This window comes from Hyperolius riggenbachi, chromosome 1 (genome assembly GCF_040937935.1).
Source record: "Hyperolius riggenbachi isolate aHypRig1 chromosome 1, aHypRig1.pri, whole genome shotgun sequence".
Taxonomy (NCBI): Eukaryota; Metazoa; Chordata; class Amphibia; order Anura; family Hyperoliidae; genus Hyperolius; species Hyperolius riggenbachi.
This window is the reverse complement of record NC_090646.1, coordinates 421,379,409-421,392,668: the sequence shown is the minus strand read 5'-3', so window position 1 is coordinate 421,392,668 and position 13,260 is coordinate 421,379,409. Positions and strand designations below refer to the sequence as shown.

The 13,260-nt window shown below is 42.8% G+C and overlaps 1 protein-coding gene across 2 annotated transcripts in view; it reads right to left on the bottom strand.

The window, feature by feature from the left end:
• The window catches only part of PCSK5 (proprotein convertase subtilisin/kexin type 5), a 639,880-nt gene that overhangs the window by 57,549 nt on the left and 569,071 nt on the right, over window positions 1–13,260 (bottom strand). For both annotated transcript variants that reach the window (XM_068236619.1, XM_068236629.1), the window contains exons 25-26: window positions 7,048–7,090; window positions 2,920–3,062 (exon numbers count right to left, since the gene is read on the bottom strand). In XM_068236619.1, the coding sequence (XP_068092720.1) occupies window positions 2,920–3,062; window positions 7,048–7,090 (186 nt within the window). The remainder of the gene's footprint in view (window positions 1–2,919; window positions 3,063–7,047; window positions 7,091–13,260) is intronic.

The window sequence follows — 13,260 nt, the reverse complement described above, 5'->3', positions numbered from 1 at the left end:
TGATGGTCTCCTCATTCAATAACGTTAATAGGACACGCAGACACCGCACACAGGGGGACACCAGACACGGGGACTAGAAAAAACATAGGCACTGCTACGTACATTTGGACTATAAGACGCACTGACTTTTTCCCTCCACTTTTGGGGGAGAAAAAGTGCGTCTTATAGTCCGAAAAATACAGTAACTACAGAGGAGGTAAAATAACTACAGAGGAGGTAACTTAACTACAGAGGAGGTAACTTAAGGAATGAAGAGATAAGATAACTCTCTCTTATGTGGAGGTAAGTTTTCTCTTGCCTTATTATCTCCAGCATGATCTTAGTGAATTGAGGCCATTGTCCTGCTGGAAGGTGAACCTCCGCCCCAGTCTCAAGTCTTTTGCAGACTCCAAGAGGTTTTCTTCAAAGATTGCCCTGTATTTGGCTCCATCCATCTTCCCATCAACTTTGACCAGCTTCCCTGTCCCTGCTGAAGGGAAGCACCCCCAGAACATGATGCTGCCACCACCATATTTGACAGTGGGGATGGTGTGTTCAGAGCGATGTGCAGTGTTAGTTTTCTGCCACACATAGCGTTTTGCATTTTGGCCAAAAAGATCCATTTTGGTCTCATCTGACCAGAGCACCTTCTTCCACATATTTGCTGTGTCCCCCACATGGCTTGTGGCAAACTGCAAATGGGACTTCTTATGCTTTTCTGTTAACATTGGCTTTCTTCTTGCCACTCTTCCATAAAGGCCAACTTTGTGCAGTGCACGACTGATAGTTGTTCTATGGACAGATTCCCCCACCTGAGCTGTAGATCTCTGCAGCTTGTCCAGAGTCACCATGGGCCTCTTGACTGCATTTCTGATCAGCGCTCTCCTTGTTCGGCCTGTGAGTTTAGGTGGATGGCCTTGTCTTGGTAGGTTTACAGTTGTGCCATACTCCTTCCATTTCTGAATGATCGCTTGAACAGTGCTCCGTGGGATGTTCAAGGCTTTGGAAATCTTTTTGTAGCCTAAGCCTGCTTTAAATTTCTCAATAACTTTATCCCTGACCTGTCTGGTGTGTTCTTTGGACTTCATGGTGTTGTTGATCCCAATATTCTCTTAGACAACCTCTGAGGCCGTCACAGAGCAGCTGTATTTGTACTGACATTAGATTACACACAGGTGCACTCTATTTAGTCATTAGCACTTATTAGGCAATGTCTATGGGCAACTGAATGCACTCAGACCAAAGGGAGCTGAATAATTACGCACACTCCACTTTGCAGTTACTTTTTTTTTTTTTTAATGTTTGGAATTGTATGATTTTCATTTCACTTCTCACGTGTACACCACTTTGTATTGGTCTTTCATGTGGAATTCCAGTAAAATTGATTCATGTTTGTGGCAGTAATATGACAAAATGGGGAAAACTTCAAGGGGGCCGAATACTTTTGCAAACCACTGTACATGCTAACATTAAAGCAAAGTTGTCACAGCACACATATGGAAGCAGTGATTAGTTCCCCACTCCTAAAGTGCTAGATTTCTTGTTGTAGTTCTGATGATCTGGCAATGTTGTATGTTTCACTTACCTGGAACATGCATGCAGTTCAGGAAAGTAAGAACAATTGATCTTTAAACTGCAGGAATGGTCCATGAGATGCAAATAAGGCAGAATGGTACACATGTTTAATGCAAAATGTATTCATCTTGGAAATAGATAAATTCCAATTGAATCCCACCTTGACTTCATTAGACTAGTGACAGTCCATATTCAAGTTGCATACATTTGCATAATTCTGCATCACCTCGGATATCTCATTGACCACCTAACAAACCTACTAAACTGGTTCCAGAAGCGTTATTCCAGACAGGTCATGATGAAGCATTAATGTAACGTAAAGCAGCTGTTGACCTCTCTGTACTGGCGGCCTCCTTCTACCTGCATGTGAGTTCTTAAGCCTGTATTTGATTTCCAAGTGTCTAGATCAATCCTGTGCTTTTAAAAGTGGATGTGCCCTCCATTCTGTCTACCTGGTTTGCCTCAATTAAAGGAAATCTGAAGTCGGAGGAATATGGAGGTTGACATATTAATTTCCTTTTGAACAATGCAAGTCTGATCCTTTGCGCTATAGACCCGAATAACATGCAGATCAGATGTTTCTGACTCAAATAGCCACATGCTTGTTTCTGGAGTATGATTCAGGCACAAATACAGCAAAAAAGATCAGCAGAACAGCCAGGCAACCGGTATTGTTCAAAAGGAAATAAATATGGCAACCTCCATATACCACTCACTTCAGATTCCCTTTAATTGGAGGTGGCACTCCACTATAAATTCCAATTGGGGGTTTCTGTAGTTCCCCATACTCTCTTTTTGAATTTACTTGGTTCCAGAAGAGTCAATGAGGAAGAATTATAGCCAGAGGACCTCAGTAGTGGTTAGATATGTCAACTCTCCAGAAGTCTGTATTGAATTTGCATAAATAACTAAACAATTTGTGAGACAGAAGTCTACATGGCTACATCCTGTCAGGAATGCTCTTTATAGTGGAAGTGGAAGAAATTTGTTATGTAGCATCCACTGTTAAATTGGATCAGCATGAGACAAATGTTCTATTGTCAGGAAGCGTGCTTAGCTGATCTCCTTTCCACTCACTGCATAAAAACAAGAAGCACTCCAGACCACTCCTTACAGCTGCATCTGTTTCAAGTTAAACTCAAAATCACAGAAAAAAATATTAACTAAGCTGTAATGCAAGTATGAGTTGTATGGATGTGTGCTGGTACAGTGCCAGATTCAGTGCAACATCTCCCCCAGTGTGTTTTGCACTATTGAATCAACATTTTCTGGAATATACAAGAAATGCTACATTTTCTTAGTGTCATAACAGTTCCAAAGATAAAGGTACAGAATAGGTTGTGATTGGTCCAATGTTCCACCTACCTCTCAAATAAAACCCTTCATCACAATACAGACACTCATCTTCAGTACAGCTCAGACATGAAAGCTCACACGGTATGCAGTTCATTATTGAATCTCTGCTATATGTTTTCTCTGGGCAAGTTCTGTAGCAGAAACTCTCAAATCTGTGTAATAACATATTTCAGTTAAAAGATGTAGTAGTATGCACATTTTTTTTCGCTCATCAAAATCAATTCTACAATTATTATATAAAACCATAAAAAATGGCAAAAATGCCACTTCTGAAAACATAAAACTGAAAAAAAAAACTTGGACAACTGAACTGCTATATTTACTCAACTTGGCACAAGGCACATTAAAGTGGATCCGAGATGAACTTTTACTCATTGCATAATTGTGTTCCTTTCCTACTGTTTATAAGGCGTTCCTCAAGCCAAATACTTTTTTGTTTTTATATTATACACTGAACAGAGGCGCCAAAAGAGTAAAAACAATATTTAAAATATTTAAAATTGCTTAGGAGGCAATGGTGGACTTACCTCCCTCAAGCAGACACAATAAGCTGTGTGGTTAGACAACAGTAGATTTATTGGTAGACTCCAGGAATTTTATACAACGCGTTTCGCAGGTCTATACCCGCTTCATCAGGCAATGGAGGTAGGAGTACACAGCAGAATGTCAGAATCACACCTGGCGCCTTTGTCACTTTTTTGTTTTTGTTTTAATGCTCTAATTCCCTATAAACGAAATAAGCCACTCCCACAGGTTTTCAGAGCACCAAGGCACTTTTAGACAGTAGCAAGGGCTCATGGGAGCTCAGTCTGGGCAGGAGGAGGGGGATGTATTACTAGCCAGAGATTTCAGAGGCAGGGGGGAGGAGGGAGGAGGAGGGGGGATTAGTTTTCTTTGCTCAAGATGCAGATAAGCCTGCCTCTGTGTAATGTTTACAAACAACATGGCTGCTGTCATTGTATCACAGGAAGAAATATTCTTATTCTATTAAAGCTGTTTGCAGCTAGATTTGCTGTGTAAACTATCTAAACTTTAGCTAAGATATATAGACAAGTTACTTGTTATAGTTAGTTTTTCATCTCGGATCCGCTTTAACACAGTTGAGGTGTAGAGATGTGCTGCAGCAGTCAGTGCACTGATCAGAGTTAAAGGGGCACTATGCTGAAAATCTGTAAAAGTACATATGTACATGCGTAGCAATAGGGGTTGCAGAGCCCTCCCTCAAGCACAATATTAGCTCTCTATTGGCCCTGTGCTGGTAATAATCATTTGTATAGATGCTTTAATAGTGGTGATCATTAACAAGCTGTTCCCTATTCCCTCCTTGCACCTCTGACACTGTGGAAATCCTTGACAGGTTTTGGTGTACCGTATCAATTGTTATGTATAGAGTGCTTGGGGGGGCGGGGCATGTAAAACTTGCTTCGGGGCCCATAGCTCCTTAGCTACGCCACTGTGTACACGCCCTTGACAATCCCCCAAGAAGAGATGGACTAGTCTATAACCTTGGTTGGTAAGAGGTTTAAAGTCATATATTATTGTACCTATTGTAAATGACAGAAGAAGTAAAAAAAAAAGTGTATATATGTATTTTACATTTTTTTTGCCATAGCGTTCATTTAAGCTTGTGTCACATGGATACCACCCCCGTCAGCAGGATCTCCAGTAAGAGATTGCGCCAGCGTACTTCTATTAGTTATAATATCATCTGATTTTCTGATCACTGAAATCCACAGGTGGGAAATAAAATTCCAACAGCCAATTTACTAAGAAACACAGACCATGTGTATGAAGTGCGATGGCACATTGGGATGTCACTATGAGATTTCCAACCATTGTTTGCCTCAGCAATGCCTGCAGTAATTGGCAGCTTCTAGCTGGCAATACTGATTTGTCTTGATTTTATGCTTAATATAGCTTAATATAGTTTTCAGAGACCTTCTGTGAGTCTCCTATCTTGAGCCACTTCATCTTCCGATGGCTAAAAATCCATAATGCCACCCCCATGAAGCTAATTTAGCTGCTTAAAGAATATTGTCAGCTTTCTAGCAGTGCTGTTTTGTTTGCAGGTATTTCCATGTTGTGGAAGAGACATTGCTCTATTGTCTGCCTCCTGTGAGCTCCAGAGCTCCACTGAGGTATTGCCCCCAGTGCCACCTATGTTCTTACACTTGGCCAGATGATGCCACAGGGTGCTGTGATCGAGTTACATTAGTGCAGCACCATGTCCTGGCGGACTCAAAGTGCCAACCAGGCCTCTAAACCAGGCCTCTAATGTTTCTAGCAATGAAGTTTTCTACTGCCTTATCATTTGAGACTTTAGCCCTGGTGTACCAAAGTTGAAGAGCAATGGAGCCAGTGGCGTAACAATAGACCCTGCAAGGGATGCCTCAGCAGGGGGGCCCAGAAGCCACAGGGGGCCCCATGGGGGGAAAAGTTTGAGAGACTGACAACTAAGGCATGGAGAGAAAACGTATTCTGCTCTCGTACCATTGTTATATTGACTGCATATGTCTACCACACAGATAAGAAATCATACACACTTTGGAATTTGTACACTGTTCCTGATCCCTAGGGTTTGTAAAAAAACATCTGTCTCACACTGCAGCAAAGTTCTGATGACTTCATATTCAATGTTACAAACAAAGGAGTCCCAGGTTGAAAAAAAGTTGTAGATTGGCCCTTATTCAGCAATCCCTCAGAAGAGAATCCTAGATTCTTATCACACACAGGCTAGGACCCTTATGGTGTCTGATTACGGACACAGTGGAGTGGGTAAGATTGATGTTTGACTGTCGCTGCCTCATTGAGAGCTTGTTGTCTCATACTGAGTCCAAGATCCTATAATAACAGTATCAATCAGTGACATCCTGAATGTTTTGCCAATGTTACAGTGAATACTATATCTTATATTCAGCATGTCATTGTTGTTCCTCCATATAGCATGTGCTCTCATGTAGTAAAATAATATGCTGTGTGTGTATGTATGTACTGGGAGCAGAGCTGTGACGAGGGACTTGTCTGCTGCAAGGGGCTGGAGGAAGCCCCGTGTAAGTAGATCTGGGGGTAGCATAGATTGCCTGACGTTTCCTTTATGTCTAAGTGTTTTTATATGCATGCGGAAAACACATTGGTCCTCAGCTTTCCTGTGCAAAAAGCGAGGGAGGTGGGGGCGGGGGTGCCTATCCAAAGTTTTGCAGGGGAGCCCAGTGATATCTAGTAACGCCTCTGAATGGAAGCGCTTGTATGATCCAGCAAATGTGGGCTGGATAAATTAAAATGTGTGTGCTATTAGTTGACAAAAGTTCTACCCTCAACTGTGTCATATTAGATCATAGTGAGAATTGGTAAATGCAATGAAAAAGGGCCCTTAGTTGCACCAACTTCAGTACATTTCAATGGATTTTCCAGCAACAGCAGCTGGTTGCTAATATAGGCGACTATTCACAGCAACTAGTAGCTAATACTAGCGACTATTCACAGCAACTAGTAGCTAATACTAGCGACTATTCACAGCAACTAGTAGCTACGATTAGCAATGATGGCCCATACTCACGGCCAACTTTTTGGCATGTCGCTAGCACACAGCTCGTCGCCAGGTCCCTCGGCATACACACGGCGGAGGGACCCGGCAACTGATGCGGCGGAAGCTGTCGCTGTTGTCCCTCCCCCCGCCGGAAGCGCTGTCTATTTGCAATTATGTTGCTGTCGCTAGTCCGCGTACTCACGCGGACTAGCGACAGTTGCGGCGGAGTTGCAGCGGCGACTGTCGCCAGGAGATTGACTGCGCCAATCGCCCGGCGACATCAGCGACGGGCGACAGTTCGGGGTGCGCGCCCGTGCAACGCCGCATACTCACGGGCGACCTGTCGCCGCAACACGCGCGCCCCGCATGTTGTGGCGACAATTGTAGCCCGTGAGTATGGGCCATTAGTTGCCAGCGACTCAGTCACCTGTGTAACATGACCCTAAATAGGACCTAATATGTGCTGCAAGAGACCAGATGAGCTTTACCAGGGAAAAAGCTTTGTAGCCTTTTAGCACCTTCAATAATATGATAACTTTGATCAGAATTGTAGACTTTAAGATACTTATAACAATAAAGTAATGCCAGATGTTTTAGAAAGTAAGACTTACATATAATATCCCTCTAGGCAGGAGGTACAGAGTTCAGTATCATCTGGAATAAAACAATTAAACATAGAAGAAAGTTTGTTGGTTTTACTCAAGTTGTCCATAAGTTTTGTGACCTTTAATGTCTAGATTAAAGACATTGTTAAATGACATTAATTGGCATTTCATATAATGATTTTTTTTCCCGTACACCTTCAAGGGGTTTCTAATAAATGTGCTTCTTAAGCATTTGGATGTGTAGGGCAGGTGAAGGCCAGTGGCTGATGCATATTGTGTGTAATAAATGAATGTATCAAACATTATCTGTTCTCAGCTAAGCTCTTCTAGACACCAACCAAATTAAAATGATTTACGTATTATTGTTATGACTCAAAGCCCTAGATATAAATGTCGTTTTGTCCACTAAACATGATTTATGGACCCAGGTTAGTGAAGGTTGTGAGCGAGCTGACACTGACTTTATCTGCTTAGAGCAGGACACAAATGCATGTGACGCATCAAATGCAGACTTGTGAAATATAAATACGCTTTCCATGATGCTCTCCTTCACATAAATGATATTTAAGCACTGTCTACCCATCCATGTGTATTATACACAAGATAAGAAGCGTGAGAGCTGATTAATTAAAGCAAAACGAAAAGGTTTCCAAGAGACTAGCATGGCAATTAGAGACTCCTCCACTTAGGTTTTACTCACCACAACATTTTCTAGTGTGTAATAATAGCTGCAGAAAAACATTAGGATTATTGCATGTAAGAGGATTGTGGGAAGGCATGTACAACTCCAACCTTCCATAGTTCCATGAATGTAGTATAATGTTATATATATATATATATATACAGGATCTTCTCAAAAAATTAAATTAGCATATTGTGATAAAGTTCATTATTTTCTGTAATGTACTGATAAACATTAGATGTTCATATATTTTAGATTCAAATACACACAACTGAAGTAGTTCAAGCCTTTTATTGTTTTAATATTGATGATTTTGGCATACGGCTCATGAAAACCCAAAATTCCTATCTCAAAAAATTAGCATATTTCATCCGACCAATAAAAGAAAATTGTTTTTAAAACAAAAAAAAAAGTCAACCTTCAAATAATTATGTACAGTTATGCACTCAATACTTGGTTGGGAATCCTTTTGCAGAAATGACTGCTTCAATGCGGCGTGGCATGGAAGCAATCAGCCTGTGGCACTGCTCAGGTGTTATGGAGGCCCAGGATGCTTCGATAGCGGCCTTAAGCTCATCCAGAGTGTTGGGTCTTGCGTCTCTCAACTTTCTCTTCACAATATCCCACAGATTCTCTATGGGGTTCAGGTCAGGAGAGTTGGCAGGCCAATTGAGCACAGTAATACCATGGTCAATAAACTATTTACCAGTGGTTTTGGCACTGTGAGCAGGTGCTAGGTCGTGCTGAAAAATGAAATCTTCATCTCCATAATCTTTTGAGCAGATGGAAGCATGAAGTGCTACAAAATCTCCTGATAGCTAGCTGCATTGACTCTGCCCTTGATAAAACACAGTGGACCAACACCAGCAGCTGACATGGCACCCCAGACCATCACTGACTGTGGGTACTTGACACTGGACTTCAGGCATTTTGGCATTTCCCTCTCCCCAGTCTTCCTCCAGACTCTGGCACCTCGATTTCCGAATGACATGTAAAAGTTGCTTTCATCCGAAAAAAAGTACTTTGGACCACTGAGCAACAGTCCAGTGCTGCTTCTCTGTAGCCCAGGTCAGGCGCTTCTGCCACTGTTTCTGGTTCAAAAGTGGGTTCATGCTTCCATCTGCTGAAAAGCTTTATGGAGAGGAAGATTTCATTTTTCAACATGAACTGGCACCTGCTCACAGTGCCAAAACCACTGGTAAATGGTTTACTGACCATGGTATTACTGTGCTCAATTGGCCTGCCAACTCTTCTGACCTGAACCCCATAGAAAATCTGTGGGATATTGTGAAGAGAAAGTTTAGAGACGCAAGACCCAACACTCTAGATGAACTTATATATATCAGGTCCAGCCATCGTTTTGAATCGAATTGTGGTCTTTTGAAAGACGCATGTTCTGTTCTGCTGCATTTTGGAAAACTACAAGTGAATTACAACTGCAGTACAAACGCCAGGTGTTTGTATGTTGGCACTGTGGTGCACTCTCATTGTGGTTTCTGATCACAGGCTGAAAAGTTTTCCAATCACCCACACATGGCATTGGTAGGATGTTCATTGCATGGAATAAACCATATTACTAAGTAAAAAGCCATTTGGAAGCAGTAACATTACTATTACAGGGTAAGGCTAGGTTCACACTGAAAACAAGCCATTGGTAAATGTTAAATATGCAGGCTTTCAGTGCAGGAAGTATTGTATTGGCACTCCACATATTCCAACAGGTAACAGCCTATCACTTTAGAGTATGGTTTCCGTGGTCTCCCAGGCGGTCCTAAAGAAATGTTGTCATGAGCAGTGGCGTAGCTAAGGAGCCATGGGCCCTGGTACAAGTTTTACATTGGGGCCCCCAAGCACTCTATACATAACAATTAATATGGTGCACCAAAACCTGCCAATGGCAACTACAGCATCAGAGGTGCAAGAAGGGAATGGGGAGCAGTTTGTTAATGATTTCTACTATTCAAAGTATATATAGAAGTGATTATTATGAGCACAGGACCAATATTGAGCTAATACAGAAGTTAAGGGAGGGCCCAGGGGGCCCCTCTGGCCCAAGGGCCCCAATGCAGTTGCAACCTCTGTACCCCCTATTGCTACGCCACTGGTCATGAGGGAGCTTCCTTCTCTATCCTCTCCTCTAGCAATTGTGCCTCTTGTCTTATAGCATCTCCATGACTGCTTCAGGAGTACAAGTGACACAAGGAACTACAAAATGATTTTTTTCCTTGCTGTACTTCCTTTTGGAAAGAGGAAATAGTTGCAGGAAGGTGTCGATGGAGGTAATATATGGGACATTTCTAGAAAGTAATCTTTGCAATCTTCACTTTTCTCCTGCAACAACACTATATATGCTTTTATACTGGTCAGATCCTACTGTAACCAAACTCATCTTATAAGTGAAAAAATGAATCAGCTCAGTAACAAGTAGCCTGATTTAGGCCTCATTCACACCTAAAATCCAAAAGGCAAGGGTTTTGCGTTTTTGTGCGCTTTTTTCCCCCTCCTGGTGCTCCACTGCACGCTGCAGTTCTAGTAAAAGCACTTTTCTAAGTGCTTTTCCAGAGCGGTTTTGTAATTCACTCCCTGATGCAAGTCAGGAAGTGAACACTTTGACCCGGAAAAAAATAAATACAATGTATTCTTAAAAACTCCCCCGCAATCGCTGCACAAAGCGATTTTGTGAGCGTTTGCATTTTTCCTATACCTTCCATTGAGGCAAAATCGCCTCAAGAATGGTACAGGCAGCACATTACTGAAGGCACAGCACACACACCGTGCTGATATGAATCTTCTCAATTCTCATAAACATTCATTGCACAAGCATTTTATGAAAAAAGGGCAAAAACACCCTTATTGTGAACAAGCCCTAACTAAGGTTTTCCTGGGCTGAAGATTATTGGAGAGCATAAGTGAGCCTGGCCTGAGTTTAAAAACATTTGTCTGCTATTTGGTGACAAGCGTTTGCTCCCTTTGATCCACAACACCGGCTGCTGAAAGGTGAGTGAAGCAGTAGTTGGGCAGTAATAGCCCCATGCAGGCATCTGCAGCAAGGACATATTTCATTGACAGCCCTTGGTGAGCCTCCTCCTTCAATGCATACGTGGATCGCCATATTGCCTGATAATTCAAATATGTGCGTCATCTTATAATTTAAATACGGTATATGCTTTCATTTCTTTTAATTCTGCCCCTACATTTTTTAATAGCAGCCTGGATGTAAAGATGCAGCTGCTAGGAGTGTGTATGTTTTTGCCTGATGTGTGACATCCAGTCCCATTCCACGGGTCAAGGGTTTCATTCTACTATCTTGTTGCTGTGCTGCCACAAATCTGCCCTTACAGGTCACTTATGTGAGAAGGGCTCAATCAGAAGAGTGTGGCCATGCACAGGAGGCTGAATCAAAAACACAATGGGAGTGCAATCAGCCAAACAAAGTTAAGTCCAACATACAGAAAAAGAGGCTTTGCACATCCCTAAGTAAAACTTTTTGATTTATTTGAAAAAGATTAAAAAGGCATACATTACAAATCCCAAAGGTATAACGGAGAGAGGTACAGGCAGGTGGGGAGGTCGACAGCCGTTTTGCACCGTCACATAGAGTGGCGCATCATGAGAAGGCTGTTCATTCTGACAGCCTATTTTCAGATTCCTAGGCATTCACATGCTGAGTAATGGCTGGAATACACGGGTCGACGGGCGGCTCAATCAGCCGCCGGATCGACCCCAGCCACGACCCCGCTCGTCTGCGTGGATCAATTGCCACTCGTCCCCGCCGGCGTTTCCTTATCAGCGCTCGATCCCCTGCCATTGTCCGCCAGCGGGGATCGAGCGGGCGAGGGTTGAGCGGCATGATCGGGCCAGCTGAATATTATCAGCTGGCCGGATCAGCTGGTCGATACATGGTACAGAAACGTACCGTGTATCCTCAGCATAAAATTGCCACAATTTGCAGATATGGATGTGGAGCAAAAATAGGACAGAGCCATGGATAGTGTGTGCCTCATACACGTAAGTGGGATCCATCTGAAAATGGTGCCTGCGAATAGTGGCGCACAGTGTTGCCGCTAAACCATTTGTCGCTTATCGCTATTTAGCGTTAAAGCCTTATCGTTATCTAGCGTTAAAGCCTTAACGTTATTTAGCGTTAACACACAGAACCCTCTCTGTACCTATCCCTAACCCCTAAACCCTCCCTGGTGGTGCCTAACCCTAACCACCCCTCTGGTGGTGCCTAACCCTAACCACCCCCCTGGTGGTGCCTAACCCTAACCACCCCCCTGGTGGTGCCTAACCTTAAGACCCCCCTGGAGGTGCCTAACCCTAAGCACCCCCTGGTGGTGCCTAACCCTAAACAGCCCCTGGTGGTGCCTAACCCTAAGAACTCCCTGGTGGTGCATAACCCTAAATCTCCCCTGGTGGTGCCTAACCCTAACCTCGCAATAAGCGAGGTCCTTTTACACTGTGTCCATTGCATTCCATTGCAACAGCCAATATCATCACATTTCAATGCGATGCAATGATTTCTTTATGGTGCTTTCACATTGAGTGTGGTGTGGCGGGTCCTGATGGAGTAATGCACAGAATGCTATTTCTTGACAATGTGCGGCTTTACAGTGGCAATGAAGCATACTTTCGAAGTATTTTATGCTTCACTGTATGGGTGCACCTTGACTTTTTGGCACTGTTGTATTGTGATTTAACAACAATGCAATGTGAACAGTGCAAAAAGACCCTCACACAAGTAGTATAATACATGTTACCGAAGCAACGCTTGCATTACCTACTGTATGTACTGTGCACTTATTGCGCAACGCGCGGTACTCTGCTGCCTTAGTACCAGTATTATAGCCATGAGCTGTCTGCACACGGAAATAAAACCGGCAGTATGTGATTCACTAATTCTTATCAACCATCACTTCTGTGATATGACCCAAGAAAGGATGTGCTGCCTTATTGCTGACAGTTACTAATAAATCCAGGCCAGGTGTTCAGGATCACTCCTGTTCTTCAGTTATTTCCAGCCCAGAAGAGTGTAAGTAAATCTGGCCCGATGGGTACAACAGCAACAGCAATCATTCAGGGTGACCAGAAGGGAAAAGACTTCTGTTTGCATCCCAACTACCTGTTAAATGAACTTTATCATGGAGGTACATTCCACACAGATGTCATGTTTCTGTCTGTGGCACATACTGTAAAGTATACAATAGAAGTTTGTAGCGCTCAGAGCAAGGACATGCTGTGTATCTCAGAAGTGTAATGTACTGCATGAGAACATACCTTTCATAGACATCACAAATGGTCATTCTGCAGTTCATTGTAACAAGAACTGCAAAGAAAGACTGATACATTCAGTGTTCATCTATTGTGACATTGGCATTGTTAATGTTAAGTAGACCAAGAGATCTAATATCTAAAGATCCAATATATATATCTTACCTAATAAACGCAAAGGTGTCTTTGTCCACCTGTGTCCGTGTGTGCCACTCACTGAACTGGGCAGGCGCAGTGCTTCGGCCATTGTAGCCAGGTGCGGAGGT